Source organism: Lacerta agilis, chromosome 18 (genome assembly GCF_009819535.1).
Source record: "Lacerta agilis isolate rLacAgi1 chromosome 18, rLacAgi1.pri, whole genome shotgun sequence".
In the NCBI taxonomy this organism is placed as follows: Eukaryota; Metazoa; Chordata; class Lepidosauria; order Squamata; family Lacertidae; genus Lacerta; species Lacerta agilis.
The window spans coordinates 7,181,906-7,208,703 of NC_046329.1; the positions used below are offsets into that span (position 1 = coordinate 7,181,906).

General features: G+C 50.5%; 3 protein-coding genes across 4 annotated transcripts in view; 2 read left to right on the forward strand and 1 right to left on the reverse strand.

Annotated features, from left to right (window-relative positions):
* The window catches only part of ELL (elongation factor for RNA polymerase II), a 53,840-nt gene extending 48,427 nt beyond the window's left edge, over positions 1-5,413 (reverse strand). For both annotated transcript variants that reach the window (XM_033136710.1, XM_033136709.1), the window contains exon 1: positions 5,252-5,413. In XM_033136710.1, coding sequence (XP_032992601.1) covers positions 5,252-5,383 — 132 coding nt within the window. In that variant the 5' untranslated portion in view covers positions 5,384-5,413. The remainder of the gene's footprint in view (positions 1-5,251) is intronic.
* A 1,042-nt stretch (positions 5,414-6,455) lies between these two features.
* On the forward strand, positions 6,456-8,297 carry MRPL34 (mitochondrial ribosomal protein L34). Its single transcript, XM_033136594.1, has 2 exons — positions 6,456-6,553; positions 7,737-8,297. The coding sequence occupies exons 1-2, from the start codon at positions 6,531-6,533 to the stop codon at positions 8,029-8,031; spliced, it is 318 nt and encodes a 105-aa protein (XP_032992485.1). The 5' UTR covers positions 6,456-6,530; the 3' UTR covers positions 8,032-8,297.
* A 2,905-nt stretch (positions 8,298-11,202) lies between these two features.
* On the forward strand, positions 11,203-17,782 carry DDA1 (DET1 and DDB1 associated 1). Its single transcript, XM_033136635.1, has 5 exons — positions 11,203-11,292; positions 13,333-13,413; positions 15,496-15,547; positions 17,223-17,284; positions 17,647-17,782. Exons 1-5 carry the CDS (start codon positions 11,290-11,292, stop codon positions 17,755-17,757), a joined length of 309 nt encoding a protein of 102 aa, XP_032992526.1. The 5' UTR covers positions 11,203-11,289; the 3' UTR covers positions 17,758-17,782.
* The last annotated feature ends 9,016 nt before the right edge of the window (positions 17,783-26,798 follow it).

Genomic DNA, 26,798 nt, shown 5'->3' on the forward strand with positions numbered 1-26,798 from the left:
CAATTCACTAGCAATAAGGATAAACACACACACAGTGGAAATAGAAATGGCACTTAAAAAGGACTACGGCAGAGGTTTTTAAACTGTTCTCGCCACGCGGTCGCAATCGGACCCCTCGCCAGTAGCAAAGCGCGCCTGGCTCCTGGCTAATTTCTAACACCGGACTCACTTCCTGTGGGCTTGCTGATGCCCAAGCAACGACCTGGCTCTACCCAGGGGGCCTCAAAACAGGCTGAGAACAGCAGAACGACCCACCCCATTTCCTTGGTCTCCAGAGAGCTGTCGTTATGCACCCACTCGTTCAATACACACCTGCGATTTCATTTTAAGAGGTGTGTGTGCGTGTGCGCGCGCGCTGGCGGGGGTGGGATCCCACACTTGTCCCCGTTACGAAAACGGGCCTGTTCATCCTACGTGCCTCCCACCCACCCCCAACCGAAAAATAAATCGCACAGGCAAGCAAGTCACGTTCCAGGGTTGGAGAAGAAGAAGAAGAGAAGAAGAAGAGTTTGGATCTGATATCCCGCTTTTCACTACCCGAAGGAGTCTCAAAGCGGCTAACATTCTCCTTTTCCCTTCCTCCCGCACAACAAACCCTCTGTGAGGTGAGTGGGGCTGAGAGACTTCAGAGAAGTGTGACTAGCCCAAGGTCACCCAGCAGCTGCATGTGGAGGAGGGGAGACGCGAACCCGGTTCCCCGGATTACGAGTCTACCGCTCTTAACCACTACACCACACTGGCACACCAGCCTCTCGCAGCCTTCTGCAACCTCACTCTGCCTTCTCTCGCAGCTGATAAACACTCATTAGCAAGCAATTGCTGTAACGAGGAAGAAGAAGAAGAAGAAGAAGAAGAAGAAGAAGAAGAAGAAGAAGAAGAAGAAGAAGAAGAAGAAGACCTGGCATACCATGCAGTGTGTAATTAGCGCAAACCCTCCTCCTGCTCTCGGCTGAGGGCCCTCGCCGAGTAACCAACACCCTATGTTAAAAATAGAGTCCAGGACGCAGTCCCAAATTGCCCTCACCGGAGGCTGAGGTTGCCAACAATAAACAGGTTTGCCTTTCCGCGCTCCTGCCAGCCCAACTCGGAGGGAGGGAAGGAAGGCAGGCAGGCAGCTTCGGGATCAGGCAGGGGGGGAAATGTGCCCTTTAAAAAGGGGGAAAAAACAAACTTTTTATTTCTCGCTGAAAAACTTAAGCCCGTCTTAAGAGGCCAGGGAGTGTTTCAAAACATTCACACACTCACCGAGCCGCCGCAAGAGCACATCCGGAGCATTGTTTGGCAACCCTTCAGGAAATCCAACTTTGGGATCTCCGTCACCGGGAGGTCGCACAACAAGCCAGACTCGCCCCATCATTCACCCCACGATGCAAGCGCTCCCTCCTCCTCCTCCTCCTTCGAAGCCAATTCAGGGGTGGCGCCCGAGGTTGAGCACAAACACTCAGACTCAAGCAGCTCGGTGCCAAGGGTTTTCGTGGGGGTGGGGGAAGGGGACTGGCTGCCCCCGCCGCCCTGAGAAAGCCTGGAAAGCAAGCCCCCGAACAGGCCTCAACCTGTCGCACAGCTTGGGGATAGGGGCTGGTGGTCAAAAGGGCAGGATGCAAGCTTTTGGGCTACACAGGACTCTCAGGCCGGAGGTGAGGAAGAGAGATTAGGTGGGCGGTGAACTGGTTCTGTAACTGGTGCGGAGTATCGACTTCCTCTCTCCGTTCGCTTTAAAACTCCAGATTTGGGGGGGGGGAGAGAGAGAGGCTGAAAATACGAGGCAAGAACCTGCCACTATCCGGCCTAAGAGTCCTGTGTGACACAGAGGCCTGCAATACAACATAGCTAAGGACACAAACCTCTAAGCTTTCCCCCCCCCACTCACTTCTCCCTAAGCATAGGGCACCCCACACAGAGCACCTGCCCCATTCCCCGGCCGTTCTCCCGGACCCCTCATTTCTCAAGCCTAGCCCCACGTCTCAAAGAAAGCGGGGTGCCCCCCCCCCCGCTTAGCAGGAAGAATGAGGAGCCCAGCAAGCACGCACCCAGATATTCCTGCCACCGGCATACTCAACTGGATGCCGCAATTTGATTAAAAATAAAGAGCTCTACGTTTTTTTTGGGGGGGGGGGAAAGCACTTCTTTCTTAAACTGTCGGAGGGCTCAGTTGTTACGAAACACCTCCGAAAGAAAGACACTCCCCTTTCCAAATTGACCCACCCTTTGATTTGACATGGCATTCTTGGTGGTGGTGGTGGGGCTTGAGCTGTTTTTTGGGGGGGGGGTATTAAACCTCCTTTAAACTCCCCTCCCCACATATATAAGGGATTCTCCATACATTTGAGGGGCTTGTCTTTACTCTGAACCCCACTCAGCTGTGCCTTATTATTATTATTATTATTATTATTATTTTTTGGGGGGGTATTACTTTAAAACCTCCACCTTAGTCTTTCCAGTACAGTACTTACTAGTGGGCTTCTCTCATTCACAAGGCAGACTTTTATTTTGGGGGGGGGGGAGAGAAGAAGGAGACACAAATAGACGCTCAAATCCTGCCAATGCCAGACCTGTTTTCCTGGAGGAAGAGCCATAGAACTCTGTGGGGGTTACTTTGGAGTAACCAGGCCTAGGACGGTACTATAAGGGGGGGGGGTGCCTTGTTCATCTTCCCCCATCCCAATATCTATCTACAGTGGTGCCTCGCTAGACGAAAATAATTCGTTCTGCGAGTGCTGTCGTATAGCGAATTTTTCGTCTTGCGAAGCACCAACGAGAGAATAGCGGTTTGACGAAAAAAAGAAAAAAAAAATCGGAAATTTTTTCGTCTTGCGAGGCAAGCCCATTGAAAAATTCGTCTTGTGAGACAGCCTTCCGCTAGCGAATGCCTTTCGTCTAGCGAGTTTTTCGTCTAGCGAGGCATTCGTCTAGCGGGGTACCACTGTATCTATCTATCTATCTATCTATCCCTTTGCTTTTTCAGGCGAGGACAGAGAACTCCTTGTATACTGAGACTTCGGCAAAGTCAGGCCCATAACTCACCACCCCAAACTGGTATATTTAAAGTGGGGGGGGGGTGTATGCCCACATTGCCCAGTCTATGGCTCACCCTCCCAATTTTCTGCTGGGACATTGGGGCAGGGATTATAAATCTGCCTTTCCACATCACTCTCTAATATCACACAACCCAGTTATGCAAATGGAGAGAGGGGGGGGGTTCCCTTCTTGTTCCAGGTCCCCATTTATTTGATTGGGGGGGGGGAGATCTTGAGAGACTGGTGCAGGGTGGGGGGGGGAACAGTTCTGTCTCTGTTTCCTTAGTCCTATAACAGTCACATCCCCCTCAAAAAAAAAATCAAATCAGCTCCATTCATAATTATAAAAAAACATAGATCTGTTTGTATCCAGGCCTCTTTCATTGGGGGGGGGGCAACTTCTCACAATAGTAGCCTTTTTTCTTTTTTCTTTTGGAAGGAGGGGGAGTTCTGTCTTTCCTCATTTCATCACAACCCAAGGACACACCTTTCCCCCCCCCCATCAACTTCCTCCTTTTCCAAGTTACTTTTTCAGGGGGAGTGGGGAGAGAAAAGAAGAAATCACCCTACAAAATGGCCCTTTTGGGGAGGGGGAGAAAAAAAGGACACCCACTTCCTCCAACAATCCTCCCCCCCCATTATGAAAAGCTGGGAAGGGGGTGTTTCATGCTTATTCAGACTAATTTTGGAAGAGCCGACAGAGGGAGGGGGTCAAATCCACTTCTCAGACTCACATTTTTGTGTGTGTGTCTGTGGGGGGGGGGGGAAAGGATCTGTCTCCCCAATCCTGTAACCACCCCCTCCAACCCAGCCCTTAATATATTTAAAGGGGGGGATCCATCTCATTCAACGCAGGGGATCTTGTGCCTACATGTTGTGGGGGGGGATCCACTTCTCATCTTCCTCCCCCCCCCATATTTATGAATTAAAGGAAGGCTCCCACCTCTGACAACCCCATTTTAAAAAGGGAGGGTTCACTGTCCCCTACCTATCTAAACAATGAGGGGGGACCCCTTTTCTTTTCCTCATTATACTAAGGAGGAGAGGGGGGGTTCCTCCTTACTTCTCTCCTCTTTCCCACCCCCTTATAATAAGTAAAGCTGTTTCTATTAATGTGAGGCCCCCCCTTCCCCCCTACTAGTAAGAGTGTGAGTCCTCACTGCCTGTTCATAAGTTGGGGGGGCCTGTCCCCTTTTCCTTCCTCCATTATAAGAAGAGGGGGTCTCCATAGGTGATGAGATAGTCCTCCCTCCCTACATGAAAAGGGGTGCCTGTCCCCATGCCCTTCTCTAAGGAGGGGAGGGTGGTCCTCCTTCCCTCCACCCCCCCCCATTACAATGCCCCCCACTCTACTGATAAAGGGGTACTCCTTTCCTCTCCCCTACATCAAGGAAGGGGAAGGCAACTCTCTAGTGACGAAGTGAGGGGGGTCCGCTCTTCCCTTCCCTACCTTAATGGGGGTCCCCCACTAAACATGAAGTGGGGGTCCTCCTTTCCTATTGATGAGGAGTGTGCGAGGAGGGGGGGATCCCCCTTCCCTCTCCCCCAAATTATGATGAGGAACAGGACTCTATTAAAGGGGGGGTCCTTTTTTAAATAAAAAGAGGCGATGTTCCTCTCTAGTGATGAAGTGGGGGGTCCCCCTTCCCTTCCTTAATAGGGGTCCCCCACTATACATGAAATGGGGGTCCTCATTTCCTATTAATAAGGAGTGTGTGAGGAGGGGGGATCCCCCTTCCCTCTCCCCCAAATTATGATGAGGAACAGGACTCTGTCTATTAAAGGGGGGTCCCTTTTTAAATAAAAAAAGAGGCGATGTCCCTCTCTAGTGACGAAGTGAGGGTCCCCCTTTCCTTCCCTACCTTAATGGGGGTCCCCCCACTATACATGAGGTAGGGGCCCTCCTCTCCTATTAATGAGGAGTGTGTCTGATGGAGGAGGATCCCCCTTCCCTTTCCCCCCAAATTATGCTGAGGAAGGGGACTCTGTCTATTTAAAAATAGGGGGGGTCCTCTGGTTTTGTTTTTTTTTAAAGAGGGGGTGCTCCCCATATTAATGAGGGGGGTTGACCTTTTCCTCCCCCGTCCATTATAATGACACGAGGAGAGGGAGAGTGTGTGTGTGTGTGTGGAGGGGGGGTCCCCTCCAAGGCATAAATATATATATAGGGGGGTCGTGCCTCCCTCCCCCCCACACAGAAGCCCCGCCCCCTTTCCCCCTCCGCGACCACCCACCTTGCGCCCCTGGTAGGCCTCGAAGGCGCGCAGGGCCGAGTCGGTGAGCTTGACGTGGAAGACGGAGACGCGGGTGCCGCGGCCGAGCCGCCCGCACGACAGCGCGTAGCCCCCCTCCACCAGCGCCGCCATCTTGGGAACCTCCGCCGAGGGAGGAGGAGGAGGAGGAATCGACGGCGGCGGCGGCACAGGCGCCCGGCCACGCCCCCTCATGCCTATATTATGCGGCGCCGCCTTCCACGCCCTCCTCCTGACCCTCGCGCGGCGACCTGCGACGCTCGCTCGGCCCCGGTGGCGTCATCAACTCGCAGCCGCGAAGCACGCCGGGAAGGGTAGTCTGGGTTCTCCCCCTCCCCCCCGTCTCTGTCCCACGCTGGATTAAACTAAGGGATTGGGGCGAGGGCATGCTGTCTTCCGCAACGACAACGACGGTGATAAATAACAATGATCAATAAATAATGATGATCACGATAATAATAAATAATATTTAACAGTAAATAATATTTAATATTTGATGAATTGTTGTGTTTTAATATTTTGCTGGAAGCCGCCCAGGGTGGCTGGGGGAACCCAGGGCGGGGTATAAATAAATTATTATTATTATTATTATTAAACTGCATTTATATCGCACCTTCTGCTCGCCGAGGACCTCAAAGCGGTCAACAAAAAATGAATATGCAATGAAAGACTAACACGTACGGCAGCTTGAGAGGGCCAAAAAGCCTCTTTCGGTTCGCTTTGGTGCGCAGTGCGCAAGCGCCTTACTGCAAAGCACGCTGGGAAGTGTTGTTTTCACTCTGGTTAACCGCGTCGCTATCACTTTTTCCAAATAATTACATAATTCATGCTATCAATAGCAGCCTGTTATGTGTATCTCTCGAAATAAATAAATAAATAAATAAATATGGCGCGCAAAGAATGTTGGGTAACTCTCTCTCCCCGCCTCATTGTTGCTAGGCGCGTCACAGGCCAAACTCATAATGCTGTGGTTGAGGGGGCGGGGCAATTCAAAGGACGCCTACGTATTACGTCACGGGGCGGGGCAAAGGAGTTTTCCTTCTTTCCGACCTCATCGACGTCAGCGAGATGCCGCCCTCTATTGGTCGAAGCCGAGAAGCGCGCATCCGCTTCCTCCGCAAAAACTACGCTACCCGGGAAGCAAAGCGGCGGACGGTACGGCCTCTTCCGGTCCAATCTTTCGATTTTGATTGGCGCGACGTCATGGGCCAAGGAGTGCTTCCGTTTCTGCCGAGAGGACGGGGCAAGGGACGAGGATAACATGGTCAGCTTGGCAGGAGGCAGGTAAGGGCTCGGCTGGAGCAGCAGCGAGAGACGGGGAGGCCTGAATTGTGCTGGCGTGGGAGCCTCTGAGCATGCACAGAATGAGGGAAGCTTCTGAGCATGTGCAGAATTGCCCCTGGTGGTTGAAGCCACTGACCATGCACAGAGTGCACCTTGTCTATTAAAGCCATACTGCAAGACATGGTGTTCCTTGTGCAGGTTCTTTTCTTTACACGCCCAGAGTGCGAATATGCACCAGAGCATACACAGAATACCTGTGAACACCAGAGCCTCTGAGCATGCAAGTGAGTGCCTCTTGTCCTGCAATATGACTTTAATAATAGTAGTTGTACAGTAGTAGTAATAATAATATTACTTCAGTAATAAGGTGGATGGGGGCAGGCTCTCTTCCCTTTCCCCCACCTCATTTGTGAGCATGCCTCTGAGCATGCGCAGGTTGTCTCTTGTTCTTAAAGCAGGCTTATAGGACAAGTGTTTCCTTCCCCCTGCAGACAGTGTACTTTCTGAGCATGTACAGAGTGCATTTGTTGCCTGGAGAGGAGAGGTCTAAGCCATTCTACTGAGACCTCCTGAACGTCCTCATCAAAACTTATAAAATAATAATAATAATAACAGTAATAATAATAATAATAATAATAATAATTTTTTATTTGTACCCCGCCCATCTGGTCGGGTCTCCCCAGCCACTCCGGGCGGCTTCCACCAAACATTAAAATACATTTAAAATATCACAGTTTAAAAACTTCCCTAAACAGGGCTGCCTTCAGGTAGTGTCAGGTAGTTGTTTATTCCCTTGACCTCTGATGGGAGGGCGTTCCACAGGGCGGGCGCCACTACCGAGAAGGCCCTCTGCCTGGTTCCCTGTAGCTTTGCTTCTCGCAGTGAGGGAACCGCCAGAAGGCCCTCGGCGCTGGATCTCAGTGTCCGGGCTGAATGATGGGGGTGCAGACGCTCCTTCAGGTATACAGGACCGAGGCCGTTTAGGGCTTTAAAGGTCAGCACCAACACTTTGAATTGTGCTCAGAAACGTACTGGGAGCCAATGTAGATCTCTCAGGACCGGTGTTATGTGGTCCCGGCGGCCACTCCCAGTCACCAGTCTAACTCAACATACACAAAAAGAGAAATGTCTGTTGTAATGAAGCAAAAAGTCCTCTTTTCTCTCTCCCCCACTCCACCCTCAGATCTCTCCTCCTCATGCAGAGGATTTCGGCCGCTGTGCTTTACCGGCGTGGGATCAGTTCCCTTTTCTCCATACCCCCGTCTCCAGAGCCAGCAGCTGCCTGCCGGAGTTTCCCTCAGCCGGTGACGCCATGGGGATGCCAGCAGATCCGGACGAAAGCCCGCGGCAATGAGTACCAACCCTCAAACCTCAAGAGGAAACACAAGCACGGCTGGATAAAGCGTATCCGCACCCGCAGTGGCATAGAGGTGATCCTCCGACGGATGTTGAAAGGCAGGAAGTCTCTGACCCATTAAGAAAACACAGAAGCTTCAAACCGGCCGCTGGTTCATTTTGCTATAATGCGCTAAAGAGTCCTGCACACCACAAACTGGAACAGAAGGTCTTCCATTTCTGCAATGTCTGTGTGGCTCCTTGCCTGGATTGGAAGCCAAGGATTTTTCTACAGGGATTTGCCAACTGAATCGAAACCGATAACCTTCATAGGTGTCATTGCCGTTCAGGAATCGAGATTTATTTCCCGCCTTTTGGCAAAGCAAATAAATAAAAGGCAGTAAATCCATTGTGGCTTAGGGTTATGATTGCAACACACATAACTGATTGCTTAATAACAACAACAACAACAACAACAACAACAATAATAATAAAGCAAATGGAGGCAGAGAGAGAAAGATGAAGCGGTAGGTAGTGAATAGAGGAGATATGTGGCACTTTGTAGCCCCCTAGAATCTAAAAATGTCGGGTGGGTATTGGGAGCGGGCCAGCAATCTTGTGAGGTATCCGTGAAGTTAACTCTTTATTCGAAGAAACGAAACAGCACAGGCCTTGTAACCACAGCAAGATCTTCCCAGTAGATCAGGGGTCAGCAAGGTTACCTTGCCTGGGCCGGTTCACTCCAGCAGAGATCTCTCCGTGGGCCGGATCGCCTGCGAGCCCGCGATTTTCGGCGTCTACACATGCACAGACACAATTTTCGGCGCCACAGAAGTGAGTCGCCGCGCCGCGGCAGTTTAGCACAGCGTGTGGGGACTCACTGAGCGGGTGGCTTGGTTCGGGGGTGGCTTGTGGGCTGGTTAAACTACCCCTGTGGGCCGCAGGTTGCCGACCCCTCCAGTAGATCTTGCCCCAGTTGTGAAGACTGAAGGTCCCTGCCTCCCCATAGCTCCCTAAGTCTCCACCTTCCCAAGCAATCTGAGACTCCGTGCCTTGTCTATCTCTGCACCACCCTCTTCATATCTCTGCAGCTTCTGGGAAACCAGTAGGGAGGACAGCTGGTCACAGTAAGTGGGGGGAGACCCCCTGGCTCCTTCAGCAGCCTGCCTCATCACTGATTCTTGGCCCTCCTCTGCTTCTTCCTCTGTTTTTGACTTCTCTCTGCTACGGGCTCTCCCAGCTCACCAAACCCTGTTACCCTTTCAGCTTCTGACACCACCATCTCCTAGTCTTCTCCCTCTGACCACTCATTGTTGTCCCACCACCACTCCCCGGGCTCTAAGCCGCCTTCTTTTGGGGGTTCCCAAGCTGGTTCCTCCCAGTATTCCTCTGCATCCAGCCAGGACATGACAGAAACAGTGCAGACCTCAAGATGCTGCGGGACTCCTGATTCCCAACAGCTCCAAGGTCCGAGGACAAAAGGGGATGGAGGCCAGCAACATCTGGAAGGCCACAGATGTCCTTTCCCCCCACCCCTCCCAGGACAGAAGAAATGGTTTAAGTCGCAGCATAGGAACATTTGCTGCTGTTTCTAGCATCCGTCAGTCTCGAGAGGCAACAGAGTGCATGAGCAGCACCAAAGTGACCTCCCCCCGGGGTGCAAGCCTGGGCCATGTGTCTGCAGGTCCTGGGCTGCCCAGACAAAAAAGACCCCCCTCTCAGTCTCACTGGTGGGCATCCAAAGGAAAGCAGAGCAAGGCATTTGGCAGCAGCTTGGCTGCAGGAATTGCCAAAGGGAGGAGTACGAGGCGCCATCTAATCGCCTTAGGGACCCCTCTCCGGATTTGTGCAGGGTTTACTCCTGAGCCTTTTTCTTCTCCCAGATATATCCCTCAAGGCAGCAGAGGTTTGGGATCAGAGTCTTCCTTCCTCCTGATGGGCTCCCTTCCCAGGTGAACGAGCCCCTCTAGTAAGTAGCACAGGCAGAATCTGCCTGCTTGACTGTTGGACCCACTCTTGGTCTGATTCCACTCCGCTTCCTGGAGCCTGTCTTCGCATGCAGGGGTTTGAGACCCATTGGCTCCCCTCGAGTGGTTTAGCCAGCCAGTCCAAGCTGTTCCTGGTGAGCGGCCGCTGCTGGAGCTGCAGGTGAGAGCGGAGTGCAGGGCAGGGACCAAAGGAGGACAAAGCACCCCAGGAGAGGTACTTCCCTTCCTCTCCCCTAACACCCCATATCATTTTGTTGTTGTTTAGTCGTTCAGTCGTGTCCGACTCTTCGTGACCCCATGGACCAGAGCACACCAGGCACGCCTATCCTCCACTGCCTCCCGCAGTTTGGCCAAACTCATGCCAGTCGCTTCAAGAACGCTGTCCAACCATCTCATCCTCTGTCGCCCCCTTCTCCTTGTGCCCTCCATCTTTCCCAACACCAGGGTCTTTTCCAGGGAGTCTTCTCTTCTCATGAGGTGGCCAAAGTACTGGAGCCTCAGCTTCAGGATCTGTCCTTCTAGTGAGCACTCAGGGCTGATTCCTTCAGAATGGATCGGTTTGATCTTCTTGCAGTCCATGGGACTCTCAAGAGTCTCCTCCAGCACCATAATTCAAAAGCATCAATTCTACGGCGATCAGCCTTCCTTATGGTCCAGCTCTCACTTCCGTACATTACTGCTGGGAAAACCATAGCTTGAACTATACGGACCTTTGTCGGCAAGGTGATGTCTTTGCTTTTTAAGATGCTGTCTAGGTTTGTCATTGCTTTTCTCCCAAGAAGCAGGCGTCTTCTAATTTCGTGACTGCTGTCACCATCTGCAGTGATCATGGAGCCCAAGAAAGTGAAATCTCTCACTGCCCATATCATATGAAGGTGATTTATGCAGAAACCCCGTCAGGTGCAGCTGCCTCCTCCAGCCCCACACCATTCCGCCTCTATGCCTGGATAAAATCCCCAGCGCCTTCCAGATTCCTGCTTACGCAGCCGCTTCTGCAGGCAGCAGCCCGTCAGGTGCAGCTTCCGCCCCACCATCCGACTCCCGCCCTTTCCTCTTGCAGCCGCAGCCTCTTTAAAAAAACCCAGGCCTCTTGGAGAAACTCCATTTCCCGGCATGCCCTTCCGGAAGCCCCGCCCACCCACATCCGGCCTCCCCCTCCCCTCCCTCCTGACTCGCCTTCCCTTTTCCGCGGCGGCGAGAGCGAAAGGGCGGCGCGCGCGAGGGAGGGAGGGCGGAGGGGGGCGTGGCTGCTCGGAGCGGCAGCGGCGCCGGCCAATGGCGGCGCCGCTTCCGCCTCTGGCGAGCCAATGGGCGCCGGCGAAGGGCGTGGCCTCACTGTGGGAGGGGGGCCGGGGAGGCGGCGGCGACCGGAGGGGGGCGAGAAGTTGCTGAGGAGGCGCCTGGAGGGGGAAGATGGTAGGTGGGCGGCCGCCCGCCCCGCGCAGGCCCCTCCCCCGGGGGAAGGAGACCCCCCAACGGGTGGGGGGCCTCATTGGGGGGCGGGGCGGAGGGTGGGGGGCTCATTGAGGGGGGGAGGGGAGGCTCAATTGGGTGTGGGGGGTCCCATTGGGGGAGGTGGGGCAGGGGGCTCTGGAAAGGGGCCTGGGGGGTGATGATGATGATTATTATTTTGGGGGGGGGTCCTGTGTACAGGCTTGCAAGGGGGGGAGGCCTGGGTCTCTTTTTGGGGGGAGGATGTGCTTTTAGGGGGCAGCACAGAGGATATGGGGGGGGGTCCAGTGAGGCTGGTGGGGTTGGGGTGCTGTGCATTACGAACTGGTGGGGCTAAGCGGGGAGGGGGGGCTCATCTGTGGGGTGGGGAGGCAGACTGGGGTCTGGGGTGCTTTCAGGTCAGAGGCGGAGGGGGGAGCCTGATGAGGAAGAGAGGGGGCCATGGGGGTGGCCCTTGTTTCTTCCTCCAACCCCTCCACCACCCTCCAGTGAATGGGGGAGCTGTTTGAAAGCTTTGTGGGGCTTTTCTCCCCCCCCCATCCCATCCCCCTTCCATCATGGAGGGGCTTTCTTACGACTGGCGCCGGGGGGGGGGAGAAGAAGCACCCCCGTTGGGTTGCTATGTGAACAAAGCCGGGGTGGGGTGGGGGTTAGGGGGTGTCTTAGTGAGCTTATAGGGCCGGAGGTGCAAATTTTGGGGGGCTCCCCTCTGGACAGGAGAAGCATCCGTCGGTGAGGCTGGGGTGACTAGGGAAGACCCCAGACATGCATATGTGGGGTGTCTTGCTTTGGGGGTTTGCTCTCGGAAAGGTTCAGGCTTTGCTGTGGGCATGGGGGGGGACACGGGGGTTCGGGGGGACCGTTGAGTAGGTTTCCTGCTGGGGGTGTTGGCTTTGGCCAGTGTTGGGGTGGGTTTCGTTCCAGGCGTTTTATGGAATTCTCCTTGCTTCCACCTCACAACAGCCCTGAAAGGTAGGCTAGCTTGAGAGATGCAGCAACCGGCCCCAAAGTCGCCGCTGTGAGCTTTGTGTTGCTGAGTGAGGATTCGAACCCCGGTCTCTGCCAGGCTTTAGCCTGACACCCAAACCGTTTTGCCACACTTTGATTTTTGTTGTTGTTGGTCTGGAAGGCTTCTTTGCATTCCCCTTGGGCAGCAAAAATGTGCCTCTGGGAGAGGTTAGCGGATTCTGCGTTGGGGTGAGACGGCTGCCTTTGATCCAGCAAAATGCCTGTTTCAGGGGTGCTTATAGGTTGTGATGGGGCCTACCTAGATCAGTGTTTTTCAACCTTTTTTGGGCAAAGGCACACTTGTTTCATGAGAAAAATCACGAGGCACACCACCATTAGAAAATGTTAAAAAATTTAACTCTGTGCCTATATTGACTGTATATAAAGTAATTTTTCAATTTTTCCCACGGCACACCAGGCAACATCTCGCGGCACACTAGTGTGCCGCGGAACAGTGGTTGAAAAACACTTACCTAGATCATAGAAGAAATCACAGAATCGTAGAGTTGGAAGGGACCCTGAGCACCATCTAGTCCAACCCCCTTGCAATGCAAGAATTTGCAGCTGTCCATGACAGGAATCGCACCTTGGCATTATTAGCACTGCGCTCTAATCAACTAAGCTACCCAGCGGATTGCAAATGTGGTAGTTTGAGTCTAGGGCTTTGTATAAGGCAGCTTCCTATTTTGAACTGACTATATTTGGAACCACGAGGACTAGTAACTTACTTTTTAGGGGCAATATATATATATGATAATAAAAAATACGTTGCTAAAATTAAGGGTTTTTTGCAGGAGGGGAGTGGTCAAGTTTCTAGTCCTCAATGTCTGCGAAGGGTCAGGCAGCTTCCTGTATTTGTGGCACACTGAATGGAGCGTATGAGAACGGGAGTCCAGCAAGAGAAAAGCAAAGGGGGAGCCTCGGCCCCCAAAAGATGCTTGCTACTTAAAAGCCTGTCTGTGGTTTCACTTTCCTTTCCGTTTTGCTTAATTCCAGGCTGATTTTCTGAAAGGCTTGCCTGTCTACAATAAAAGCAATTTCAGCCGTTTCCACGCAGATTCTGTATGTAAAGCATCGGTGAGTACCTACTTTTGGCTTGAGATCCAACAAGGAGTCGCACTCGGGGTCCTTTTGGAGAGTCTTTTTGAGGGTTGAGGGTCCTGGTTATTTCAGGTTTTTTGGGAGGGGGATGAACCCAGTCTTGATCTCCCACTAAGATACTCCATTTGTTCACGATTTCATAAATTGTAGTATTGTCAAGTTGGAAGGGATCCTGTTGGTCATCTAGTCCAACCCCCTGCAGTGCAGGAATCTCAATAAATCATGCATGACAATTGACCATCCAACCTTCATTTAGAAACCCCCAAGGAATTAGAGTCCCCCACTGGTGAACAGCTCTTGCCATCAGAAATTTCTTCCTGATGTTTCGTCGGAATCTCCTTTCTTGCAACTTGAATCCATTGGTTTGGGCCCTCCCCTCCGGCGCAGCAGAAAACAAGCTTGCTCTGTCGTTTGTTTCGTTTAGATATTTCAAAGAACTGTTAGTGATCGCTCTTTGGGTTGGGTCTGTCAACCAGCTACAAAACCACCTAACAGTTACCTCGTCCGGCCCACTAGCTTCTCTGCAAGGGTATCATGGCGGACTTTGTCAAAAGCCTTACTGAAATCAAGATATACTATGTCCACAGCATTCCCCCTGATCCACCAAGCTTGTAACACACACACACACACACACACACACACACTCTCTCTCTCTCTCTCTCTATATATATATATATATATATGAGATTTGTCTGGCATGACTTGTTTTTGAGAAACCCATGCTGCGTCTTAGTAATCATTTCTGAAATTTAACCAGCTGGTATTGATTGGTAGCTTAAGATGAATTCAAAATGTTATAACGCCCGTGATACTGAACAACTAACTTATTTGGATTGCTGATGTTTTGAAACAAGTCTGTCCTGGTTTTCCTTTCCTGCCCTTTTTTTTTTTTCTTGCTGCCGTGCAGCAAGGCTCCTTTGGAGTAAGGAGAAGGCAAACTAAAGCAATAAGCACCGTGAGGATCGTATCCTGCACTTGCCATACTCGGGAGTAAACCTGTTGGAATTAAGGAGCGTGGCTAACTTGGGCCTGTCGATTTCAACAGGTCTCCCCTAAGCAGCGCTTGGTTACAGCCCTGACTTTGGGATCTTTGGATTTAGAACAATAACAATGATATTATTATTATTATTATTATTATTATTATTATTATTATTATTATTACCACTCTGGGTGGCTCCCAACAGAATATTAAAAACACGATAAAAGGTCAAACATTAAAAACTTCCCTAAATAGGGCTGCCTTCAGATGCCTTCTAAAAGACAGATAGTTGTTTATTTCCTTGACATCTGATGGGAGGGCGTTCCACAGGGAGGATGCCACCACCAAGAAGGCCCTCTGTCTGGTTCCCTGTAACCTCACTTATCGCAGGGAGGGAACCGCCAGAAGGCCCTCAGAGCTGGACCTCAGTGTCCGGGCAGAACGATGGGGGTGGAGATGCTCCTTCAGGTATACTGGGCCGTTTAGGGCTTGAAAGGTCAGCACCAACACTTGAGTTGTGCTCGGAAACGTACTGGGAGCCAATGTAGGTCTTTCAGGACCGGTTTTATATGGTCTTGGTGGCTGCTCCCAGTCACCAGCCTAGCTGCCACATTCTGGATTAGTTTTAGTTTCCGGGTCACCTTCAAAGGTAGCCCCACATGGAGCGCATTGTAGTAGTCCAAGTGGGAGATAACCAGAGCATGCACCACTCCGGAGTGACAGTCTGTGGGCAGGGAGGGTCTCAGCCGGTGTACCCAATGGAGCTTGTAGACAGCCGCCCTGGACACAGAATTGACCTGCGCCTCCATGGACAGCTGTGATTCCAAAATGACTCCCAGCCTGCACACCTGGTCCTTCAGGGACACAGTTACCCCTAGGACCTTTTATTTTTTTAATCTGTAAGCTCTTTGCGGGCAGAGGCTTGTTTGTAGTTTTGTTTTTGCCCTTGTGTGCAAGTAACTTCAAGAAGAACCAAGTTACAGGGACAATGTTGGGTAATCAGCAATATGATAGCTGAACTGCACATCTCTCTCTCTCACGCAAAAAAATCTCATTCTCTCTCCTTTTTCAATTTACAGAACAGAAGGCCATCAGTATATCTCCCGACGAGGGAATATCCGTCAGAACAAAGTAAGCGCTGGCTTTTCCTCTCCTCCTCTTTTCTTGAGCTCTCCCCTTGGGAAATATCTGTGGCCCTCCGGAACTTGCCAGGCTCCCCTCTCCCACCGCCACCCTTGACCATTGGTCATGCTGGCCGCCAGGGTAGCTGGGAGACAACAGAGTCCAGGAGCTTCTGCAGGGACACAGGCAGTGTAAAAGAGGCAATGCAATTTTTGAGAAGGCTGGAAACACTTGCCTTGCCGCTCGATCACCTGAGATCACCCGCAGGAACGCCGCCGGTCGTTCCCCAAGCCAGTGACGCTCATTTGGCAATAAGAAACTGAGCATTTAGCATCCGGCAAGTAGCTTCTCAGCCAGCAGCTGCTGCAAACTTTCCATTTCTGTTAGCCTTATGCAGGCAGCAAATAATATCTTTCCGCAATAGTTACCTGATCTTAACTTTCTACATGGCTTTTATTGTGTGGTTTATTGTCGCAAGCCAATTGTGAATAATAGCAGCATATATAAATGTCTTTAATAATAATAATAATAATAATAATAATAATAATAATAAATTTTTATTTATTCCCCGCCCTTCCCCGCCAAACCGGGCTCAGGGCAGCTAACACCAATAAAATCACAACAAAAACATAAAGCAGTTCATTAAAATACAGATTAAAATACAATTTAAAATTAAATCTAAACTGCAGCCTCATTTTTAAGTAGCCCACCAACCACACCAAAAGAACGAAACATCAGGGTTAAACTGAAACCAACCCAAGGGTTGGTTGGAACATCTCTGTCTTGCAGGCCCTGCGGAAAGATGCCAAATCCCACAGGGCCCTGGTCTCTTGTGCCAGACTGTTCCACCAAGTCGGGGCCAGGACTGAGAAGGCCCTGGCCCTAGTTGAAGCCAACCTAGCATCCTTGTGGCTCGGGACCTCCAACAAATTATTATTTGAGGACCTTAAGGTCCTACCTGGGACATACCAGGAGAGGCAGTCCCTTAGGTATGAGGGTCCCTTAGGTATGAGGTTTATAAATTTTAAAAAACAACACACCCCTCCCCATATCTTCTTTGGCGACCGCTCGTAGCCGAATACGATTGTCTTCCATGAACACGGTTTTAACAGTGAGTCCGTAAGTGACTGTGGAGGCCAATTCTGGATCCACACGTCCTTCCACGGTGGGGACATAGGTTTCCGGGTAGGAGTTGATCGCGGTGAGGGTTTGCCAAGCGTGCCTTCCTCTTAGCACGTTTCTCCCTTGCATCCTGAGTTCGAGTGTCTTCAAAACCCAAGACACCTTTGGTCAAGGCAGTTCTCCAACTGGAGCCCTCGCAGGCCAGTGTTTCCCAGTTGTCGTTGTTTATACCACATTTTTTTTAAGATTTGCCTTGAGAGAGCCTATTTTGTTGTCCACCATCATTACGCTTAGCATTTTTAAGTTCGGAATAGAGGAGTCACATTGGAAGACGATCATCAGGCATCCGCACAACGTGGCCAGTCCAGAGAAGTTGATGTTGAAGAATCATCGCTTCCACGCTGGTGATCTTTGCTTCTTCCAGTACACTGGCACTAGTTCGCCTGTCTTCCCAAGTGATGTGTAAAGCTATATGGCCATTGAAAACAAAGAAATCTCCAACTTATTGTGATAATATACTTTCTCTCTCCCCCACCCCCACCCCGGCTCTCTCTTCCAACAGTTATAGTAACAGAAAAGACGAACATACTTTTGCGTTACCTACACCAGCAGTGGGACAAAAAGGTACGGAACGTGCTCTGCGCAATCTTGTCTAATTTGCGCAATCTTGTCTAATTGCAAAAGCCATCTCCCGGCAAGGGAGGGAGGCCTTCAAAGTTTCTTTCAGGTCGCATGCAAGGTGGGTGGTAGGATGTTGGAGGCACCCGCCTCCCCCCATGAAAACAAGTGCTTTGCCAGTTTAACTCCCCAAGTTTTACGGCCGCTTCGCCACTCTTCTTCGTGGGGCAATCGCCTCGTCGTTCCTTTCCTTTCGGGGACGAAAAGCTGCGCGTGAGTCGCTCTGAACGGCGATCAATCTCACCCCCGCCCTCCCTGGTTTCTCTTACCCGCCCCTCCAACCTCTCTCCTCTGCTTGCTCCCATCAGAACGCAGCGAAGAAAAGAGACCCCGAGCAGGTGGAAATAGAAGGCGAGAATTCAGCCCCACCCCGAAAAATCGCCCGGACGGACAGCCAGGATATGAATGAGGACACTTAAAAACTAAAACAAACTTTTTTTTTTTTTTGCTTGTCTTCTGTGTTAAAATTTACAGGGGCTTCCTGTGTGGTATTTTTTTTTGTGGTGGGGGGGGGAGTGTCTGTTGACAATGTATGCACACCAACACACACGTTTCCATGAACTGCTTGCCTTTCCTCCTTCTCCTGCTGGTCCACCCTTCACTATGCAGCCAATTCAGATTTGTAGCAGCCAATGTATTTATTTCTGTTTATTTTTGTGTGTGTGTGTGTGTTGGCGAAAGCAGCGGGGGCGAAAGAGGCATGGCCGGGGGTGTGTGTGTGTGTCAGGGGGCGGGAGAGAGAGAGGGAGACGTATTTTCTTCCATTTTCCCCCTCCATTATTATTTATCCGCTCTCTCGCTCTCTCCTCCCCTCCGTTGGATCAAGTCGGGAAAAACAAAATGATGTTTAAACTGTGATCGATTCTTTTTTTGTGGGGGAGGCAAAAAAACGACGCACCCCCCCCCCCCACGCACACACTTTTGCGGCTAATCTCTCTCCCCTCCAAAAAGTAAAATAAAAAATCAGTATCTTTGTACTAACATGAACTGTATCTGGGCTCATGCTGAAAACCTACCCCCTAGACTTCTTTGTGGAATCAGAATTTCCATCTGTACAATTACTAGTGTGCGTAAAAGGGGCGGGGGTTTCAAATTCTTCCTTTGCACCTCCTAATCGAAGTGTGATCTGAGCTGAGGAGGCCGTATCCTGACCTCCGTCTCCCCTCCGTTTCGATGTTTTCGTTTTCTGTAAAAGATTTTTTTTTTTAATTGAAAATAATAATAATCGTCGACGGTCCTCCTTCGATGGATGCTCTTCACCAGACATGTTGTGTCCTCTTTAGCTGATAACTGCTGTATTATTTTTATTTTTGTTATTAAAAAACAACAACAACAACACCCATCTTTAACTTTCTGTTCTGGGGTGTTTCGTTAGCATGTCAGCCGTAGATTGTGAAGAGGGAAGGAAAACATGCCTGCTTGCCTCCGAACCCTTTCTCCCTCCATCCCCACACACCCCGCAAATCTCTCTCTCTCTCAGATCACTCTATGAATGGACCAGTTCTGTGCAGCTTCTGCAGTAGAATAAAGAAGGATGTTTCTCACCACTTTGGCTGGGTTTATTTCGGGGTTCCGCGCCGTGAGCTCTGCCTCGGTTGACTCCTGATTTAGCAGCAAACCCGTTGAACCGGACAGACCTGAGTTAAGCGAGAGCCGTCCTTTTCAACGGGCGCTGTATCATACAGAGTTGCGAGGGGCACCCAAAGGCCACGCAGTCCAACCCTCCTGGAGTGCGGGAACCACAGCCACGGAATCTAACCCAACAGTTCCGCTAGACTTTTAGCTGTGCAATGGGACTTTTCCTCCGGGGCACCCCCTAAATCTGCTCCAGGTTGGGGAACCCCACCGAGACTTAGATTTAGAGGCCATGCAGGGAAGAGGAGACTGAGGAGTAGGACTGGGCGATACCCGGTTTTTGACTTTGTGATACATCGTCAGCTATATAATAATAATAATAATTTATTATTTGTACCCCGCCCATCTGGCTGGGTCTCCCCAGCCACTCTGGGCGGCTTCCACCAAACATTAAAATACATTTAAAATATCACAGTTTAAAAACTTCCCTAAACAGGGCTGCCTTCAAGTATTTTCTGAATGTCAGGTAGTTGTTTATTCCCTTGACTTCTGATGGGAGGGCGTTCCACAGGGCGGGCGCCACTACCGAGAAGGCCCTCTGCCTGGTTCCCTGTAGTTTTGCTTCTTGCAGTGAGGGAACCGACAGAAGGCCCTCGGCGCTGGATCTCAGTGTCCGGACTGATTGATGGGGGTGGAGACGCTCCTTCAGGTATACAGGACCGAGGCCGTTTAGGGCTTTAAAGGTCAGCACCAACACTTTGAATTGTGCTCGGAAACGTACTGGGACGTCACGATATACTGATATATCCCAATGTCTGGTACAGTGGTACATTGGTGCTCAAAACCCCTTGGTCCCCAAACGCCAAAAACCCGGAAGTAAGCATTCCGGTTTTCGAACGTTTTTCGGAAGCCGGGCGTCCGATGCGGCTGTCAGCTATTGTTTCCGGGGCGCCTGCACCAATCAGAAGCTGTGCCTTGGTTTTCGAACGTTTCAGAAGTCAAACGGACTTCCGGAACGGATTAATTCGTTTTTTCTATTTATTTTGCGGTTTTGTGGCATTTTTCAGTTCATTTGTTTTTGTGACTGTGTGGAACCCAGTCCAGCTACTGATTGATTGTGTGACTGCGGAAATGGATAAAAGCCCCCGTATAAACAATGACTGTCATCCGTGTAGGTAAGAAAAAATAATAATTTTTAATTTTTATCATCTACAGTACTCCCTTATTTTATAGTACAGTACATTGATTATTGCTTTCATTTTATGGATCAATGGTCACGTTAGAGAGTAAAATTCATGTTAAACTGCCGTTTTAAGGGTTGTTTTTAAAAGTCTGGAACAGATTGATCCATATTGCATTACTTCCTATGGGAAAGCGTGCCTTGGTTTCGGAACGCTTGTGTTTTGGAATGGACTTCCGGAACGGATTAAGTTTGAGAACCAAGGTACCGCTGTAAAAGGATGGAGCTATGTCAAGGTGTTGACTGGCTTCACGGTTCCCCCCACAGTTGTGCAAACGCACACGTCGCGATCCGTAACATTGCCGGGTCAAAAATTACTAAACCGATACCACAATATGGACTTGGTTTTGGGCAGTATATCGATAGTGTCGCCCGGCCCTAGTGAGGTCTCCTCTATAAACGGGGACAAACAGCGGTTTGGAGCTAGGTGAGGATGGACAATTACGGAATCCAACCGGCCAGGTGGTTGAATCCATGGGGTGCACGAGTAGAGTTTAAAAGGTAAAGGGACCCCTGACCGTTAGGTCCAGTCGCGGACGACTCGGGTTGCGGCGCTCATCTCTTTATTGGCCGAGGGAGCCGGCGTACAGCTTCCGGGTCATGTGGCCAGCAGGACTAAGCCGCTTCTGGTGAACCAGAGCAGCGCACGGAAACGCCGTTTACCTTCCCGCCGGAGCGGTACCTATTTATCTACTTGCACTTTTGACGTGCTTTCGAACTGCTAGGTGGCCAGGAGCTGGGACTGAAAAACGGGAACTCACCCTGTCATTGCGGGGATTCAAACTGCCAACCTGCTGATCAGCAAGCCCTAGGCTCTGTGGTTTAGACCAAAGCACCACCCGTGTCCCATAAATAGGAGATTATTCGTCTCTAATTCAAGAGCCCACAAGCATTTATGATGAGGACTAGTGACCTGGCTGGTTTTGCGTAACCCGCCAGAGCTGTACCTATTTATCTACTTGCACTTTGACGTGCTTTCGAACTGCTGGGTTGGCAGGAGCAGGGACCGAGCAATGGGAACTCACCCCGTCATTGCGGGGATTTGAACCGCTGACCTTCTGATCAGCTAGCCCTAGGCTCTGTGGTTTATACCACAACGCCACCCGCGTCCCGAGTAGTGTTTATGAAGTGACAAATACCTGTACTTGGCTCACGGCTTGCATCTCCAACAGTGGGGAGAACAGCCATGGGGCTTGGGAGCAATGTCTGGGAGGAGTACTGGTATCTGCTGCCTAAGGCCATTGCCTCGCTCTCCCTAATGATAGAGCCGGGATTGGGAGCAGAATGGGAACATCTTTCCGTTCGTGCCTGAAGAAAATCAGAAGAGGCGTGGTCCAGCATCAAAACTCTCCACTTAATATAATTCCCACCAGCTAGCATTATTCAACGGCGTTCATTGCCTCTCAGGACTAGTGGCCATTTATGTACTCATTTCTACAAGTGTGCTTAACCCTCTTTTTAAGCTGCCCCAGGTTGGTGGCCAAACTTGCCTCCTGCAGAAGGGGGTTCCGTAGTTAAACTCTGCACGGTTTTCTTCTATGCGTCCCAAACCGCCCGACATTCAGCTTCGTTGGGAGTCATAGAATCATCGAATCCTAGAGTTGGAAGAGACCCCAAGGGCCATCCAGTCCAACCCCCTGCCAAGCAGGAAACACCATCAAAGCATTCCTGACAGATGGCTGTCAAGCCTCCGCTTAAAGACCTCCAAAGAAGGAGACTCCACCACACTCCTTGGCAGCACATTCCACTGTCCAACAGCTCTCACTGTCAGGAAGTTCTTCCTAATGTTTAGGTGGAATCCTCTTTCTTGTAGTTTGAATCCATTGGCCAGTGTCCGCTTCTCTGGAGCAGCAGAAAACAACCTTTCTCCCTCCTCTATATGACATCTTTTGATATATTTGAACATGGCTATCATATTACCCCTTAACCTTCTCTTCTCCAGGCTAAACATACCCAGCTCCCTAAGCCGTTCCTCATAAGGCATCGTTTCCAGGCCTTTGACCTTTTTGGTTGCCCTCCTCTGGACACGTTCCAGCTTGTCAGTATCCTTCTTGAACTGGGGTGCCCAGAACCGGACACAGTATTCCAGGTGAGGTCTGACCAGAGCGGAATACAGTGGTGCTATTACTTCCCTTGATCTAGACGCTATACTCTTATTGATGCAGCCCAGAATTGCATTGGCTTTTTAAGCCGCTGCATCACACTGTTGACTCATGTCAAGGTTGTGGTCTACCAAGACTCCTAGATCCTTTTCACATGTACTGCTCTCAAGACAGGTGTCACCCATCCTGTATTTGTGCCTTTCATTTCTTTTGCCCAAGTCCATGACGTCTATGGTTGGGGGGGGTGAACATTCTCTCTGTGCCGCGTATAATTTTATATGCTGCTGTCTTGCCACAGCCTAGTCCTCTTAAAGCAGCTACCTTCAGCAAGGGTCTCTCTGCCGTCACCGTTTTAGTAGGAACAGCTGCAAACTCCGACGTGGGAATGGGGCAGACCGGGAAGCTGAAAGGGGTTACCTTAAAAACAGGCCTTGCACAAGCACAGAACCGGCTGAAAAGCATTTCTTTCCAAAATGCAACTACAGCCGTACCTTGGGTTACGTACGCTCCGGGTTACGTTCTTTTTGGGTTACGAACTCCGGTAACCTGGAAGCGCAACCCGGAGCATGTGCAGAAGCGTTTCGCGCAGTTCGCGCATGCGCAGATGTGTTCGCGCATGCGCAAAACGCTACTTCCGGGTTTTTCGCGCGCTTGTTCGGGTTGCGTACTTTCCGGGTTACGAACTGTGACCCGGAACCAATTACGTACGCAACCCGGGGTACCACTGTATTTAAAACACATATACGAAATTAATAAAGATGAGCTCGATTGCTTGCCATTTGCTGTTGAGTTGTTGCGTGTGCGAAATGGCTGCGAGAAAGCACAGTTAAAAAGTTGTCCTTGGGCTGTTCCTTTCAAATCGAGACACCCCACCCCCAAACCCCATTTGATTCTTAAAGCCGCTTTCGAATCCAAGAGTTTGGGAGAAGGGAGCCTGTGGTATCTCCTGGCTACGGAGAAGGGATCGTTTGCGAGGTGCGTTGCAATAATTCCTCCTCGGGGTCTTGCTCCCCTCTTGTTGAAATATATCTTTTTTTTATTGCATTTCTGCTGATATTACAAAAATATGACAAAAAAATAACTTAAAAGAAATCGAAAACCCGCCCCCACGCTTTTGTTTTGTTTTGTTTTGTTTCCTTCCTTTGTCCGAGACGCCAAAAATAAATTAAAACGCAGCAAGTTAATAAATAATAGTACTACTACTCCCCTTTTTCTTGTCCCCTCCGAAGACAACCACAAACCCCTTCTGGACAGTTCCATTGCTTGGAAGAGTAAGACATTTAAACAGGTGCTTGTATAAAATGCTCGCAGGGATCTGTGTGTGGGTTTTGCCATGGGTGGGTGGGGGGCTGCTGGGTTGCGGGGAGGGAGGTCTACAAACTCTGCAACCTCCCCTGTCACTTTCAAGGATCCCTGTTGCATCTGAGAGGCATTCTCCCAAATTCCCCCCTGCCGGGTTCAAAGCTTTGGTAGGCTGACATCATGAAGGTCGATGAATTATAGGGCCACCGTCGAAGCACCTTCCACGATAAAGGCAATGAGAAGACAGCGTCTATAACCTGTAAAAGATGGTTCTTGGGTCCCTTTCAAGCCTACGATTCCGTGATTGTAAGACAAACCTTTTTTTCCCCTTGTCCCATAAATACCAAGGCTGGGAATCCCATAGCCAAAACAGTTGGGCAGTAAATTCAAGAGAGAGGGTGTTCTGGGATACATACAGTATTTTTCCTTCTATATGACGCCCCCTATTTTGGGGAATCGGATTTAATAATATAGGGGGAGATGGCCCTGTATATAAGACGCCCCCTAATTTTTGACATTATTTTTAAGGGGGAAACCTAGTCTTATACATGGAAAAATACAGTAATTTGATGTGGGACAAGGAGTTGCAGTGGCCACTTATACAGAGGACTTTTTTTAAATAAAAAAGGAAGATTATTATTGCGGTGATGACAATTTGTCAAATAAACTCCGCAGAGGATAGGGGCCTCTTCGGAGCCATGATAGGCAAGGAGAGCCTCCATATTCAGGCGCAGTCTTATCTCTCAGGAGCAGATGGCCAAAATGAGGTGTCCCTTCCTGCTGGTGAACTCACACTGTTTCATTGATTTGCTGGGCTCAACTGAGTTTTCTTTTTTATTCTGTGCACATGCATTAGAAACCCACTACTTGTTTTATTGTAAGCACTTTTGGGTTGCCTTTGCAGGAAGGTAAAGGGACCCCTGACCGTTAGGTCCAGTCGCGGACGACTCTGGGGTTGCGGCGCTCATCTCGCTTTACTGGCCGAGGGAGCCGGTGTACAGCTTCCGGGTCATGTGGCCAGCATGACTAAGCCGCTTCTGGCGAACCAGAGCAGCGCACGGAAACGCCGTTTACCTTCCCGCCAGAGCGGTACCTATTTATCTACTTGCACTTTGACGTGCTTTCGAACTGCTAGGTTGGCAGGATCAGGGACCAAGCAACGGGAGCTCACCCTGTCGCGGGGATTTGAACCGCCGACCTTCTGATCAGCAAGCCCTAGGCTCTGTGGTTTAGAGCACAGCGCCACCCGTGTCCCATAAATAGGAGATTATTCGTCTCTAATTCAAGAGCCCACAAGCGTTTATGATGAGGACTAGTGACCTGGCTGGTTTTGCGTAACCCGCCAGAGCGGTACCTATTTATCTACTTGCACTTTGACGTGCTTTCGAACTGCTAGGTGGGCAGGAGCAGGGACCAAGCAACGGGAGCTCACCCCGACATTGCGGGGATTCGAACCGCCAACCTTCTGATCGGCAAGCCCTAGACTCTGTGGTTTAACCCACAGCCCCACATGCGTCCTGTAGTGCTCGCTTTTTCTACAATGGGTTAAGAGCTCGCCCGCTTTGGCTAAATTGTGTCCTGCTCTTGGGTGTGTGTGGGGGGGACAATGATGGGGTTAAGGTGCCTGCAGTTCGCCTGGCGAATGGATCCTTCCTCGACTTGCAGCTGGACCCTCGTCCCACCGCCTTGGCAGGGGGTGTCAAGAACCCCGCCCGTCCCCAGGACCGGGTCAACCTCCCAGCCTTTTCTCCCGTTGACGCAGAACGGGCAAGAAACCCGCAAGGGTCGCAGGCACCCATCCTCACCTGCTAACACCGCTATTATTGCTGTTACTGAAAAGAAAGGGGGGAAAGCCCGTTGCAAAAGAAATAATAATATTAACATAAGCGTATCCGCCGTGGAAGAACGATATAAGCAAATGCAGTCTATTCTTTCGCCGGGAGGAAACGTTGGCCATGGCTGATCTGTTTTCGGAGAGCAGCTCGCAGTTGTAGACATGTGGGGTACTGCTCTTCCCTGCCTCGCCACTCCAGAGGGTTGGCGACGGAGGCGGCCATCGTGTCCTTAAGTTCCTCGCAGCACATGGCTGGTTTCAATGGCTTTTTAGCAGGGTGGGGCGGGCGGGGGGAATTGCACTATTGGCCAATGGTGTGTGTCGAATCCAGCAACGTCATGGGAAATGCAGCTAGAGTTTTTGGAGAGCGGGGCGATTCCTTTCCCTTCTTCCTTTCTGCAAAGCGAACCTCTCCGTAAGTCAAGATAGCGAATGGGGGGGGGGGAGAGAAAAAGTTGCTGTTTCCTCCGGATCTGACCTGAGATTCTGTCTCTTGGCTTGCGGCGTAATCCATTTGGGGGGGGCCACAGCGGAGGAGAAAGGTGGCCCCTAACTCCGTCCCTTTTAAGGTGAGCGAAGCTGGGAATCGGTGCGTGTGGCGGTAAAGATGCGCTTTGCAAACAATCGGAGCAGGGCCTCGCAAGAGAGACCGGTGTACTCTTTAAGCAGCTGCTGTGGGGCCAAAAGGGCTTGGGGTTTCCCCCTCCGTAGGACATCTGTGAAAGGGTATCGCGACTGTGGGGAAAGAAGGGGTGCAGAAACCAACCCCACACAAAGCCTTGCCAGGCACCGACCCTGCCCTGCTCATTGCCCCGAATGGCTAAAAGTTGTATCTGTGACTACCTCTCTAGCTACGGAGACCGATTTTCCAGCTTGCACCAAATTAAAAACGGCAGAATACCTGTAATTACCGTATTTTTCCGTGTATAAGGCTAGGCTTTTTTTTAACCAAAAAATTAGGTTCGAAATTGGGGCTCATACACTGGTAGTGCTGAGGGCGTGGTTTTCTTGATTTGGAGTCCCCCCCAAAATAGGGGGCGTCTTATACAAGAAAAAATATGGTAATTGTGAATTTCCCTCCCCCCCAAAAAAAATCTGATCTAAACTCTCCCTGCTTCTATCCTATTCAAACAGCAAATTAAGAAAAGGGGCGGGGTTTTTTTTGTCAAATTCCATCCTTGGCACAGCTACTGCACGCTGAAGTCCTTATTGCAAGGATTTTGTCTTTTTTAAAGAAGAAGAAGAAGAAGAAGAAGAAGAAGAAGAAGAAGAAGAAGAAGAAGAAGAAGAAGGAAGAAGAAGAAGAAGAAGAAAAAGAAGAAGGAAGAAGAAGAAGAAGAAGAAGAAGAAGAAGAAGAAGAAGAAGAAGAAGAAGAAGAAGAAGAAGAAGAAGAAAAAGAAGAAGAA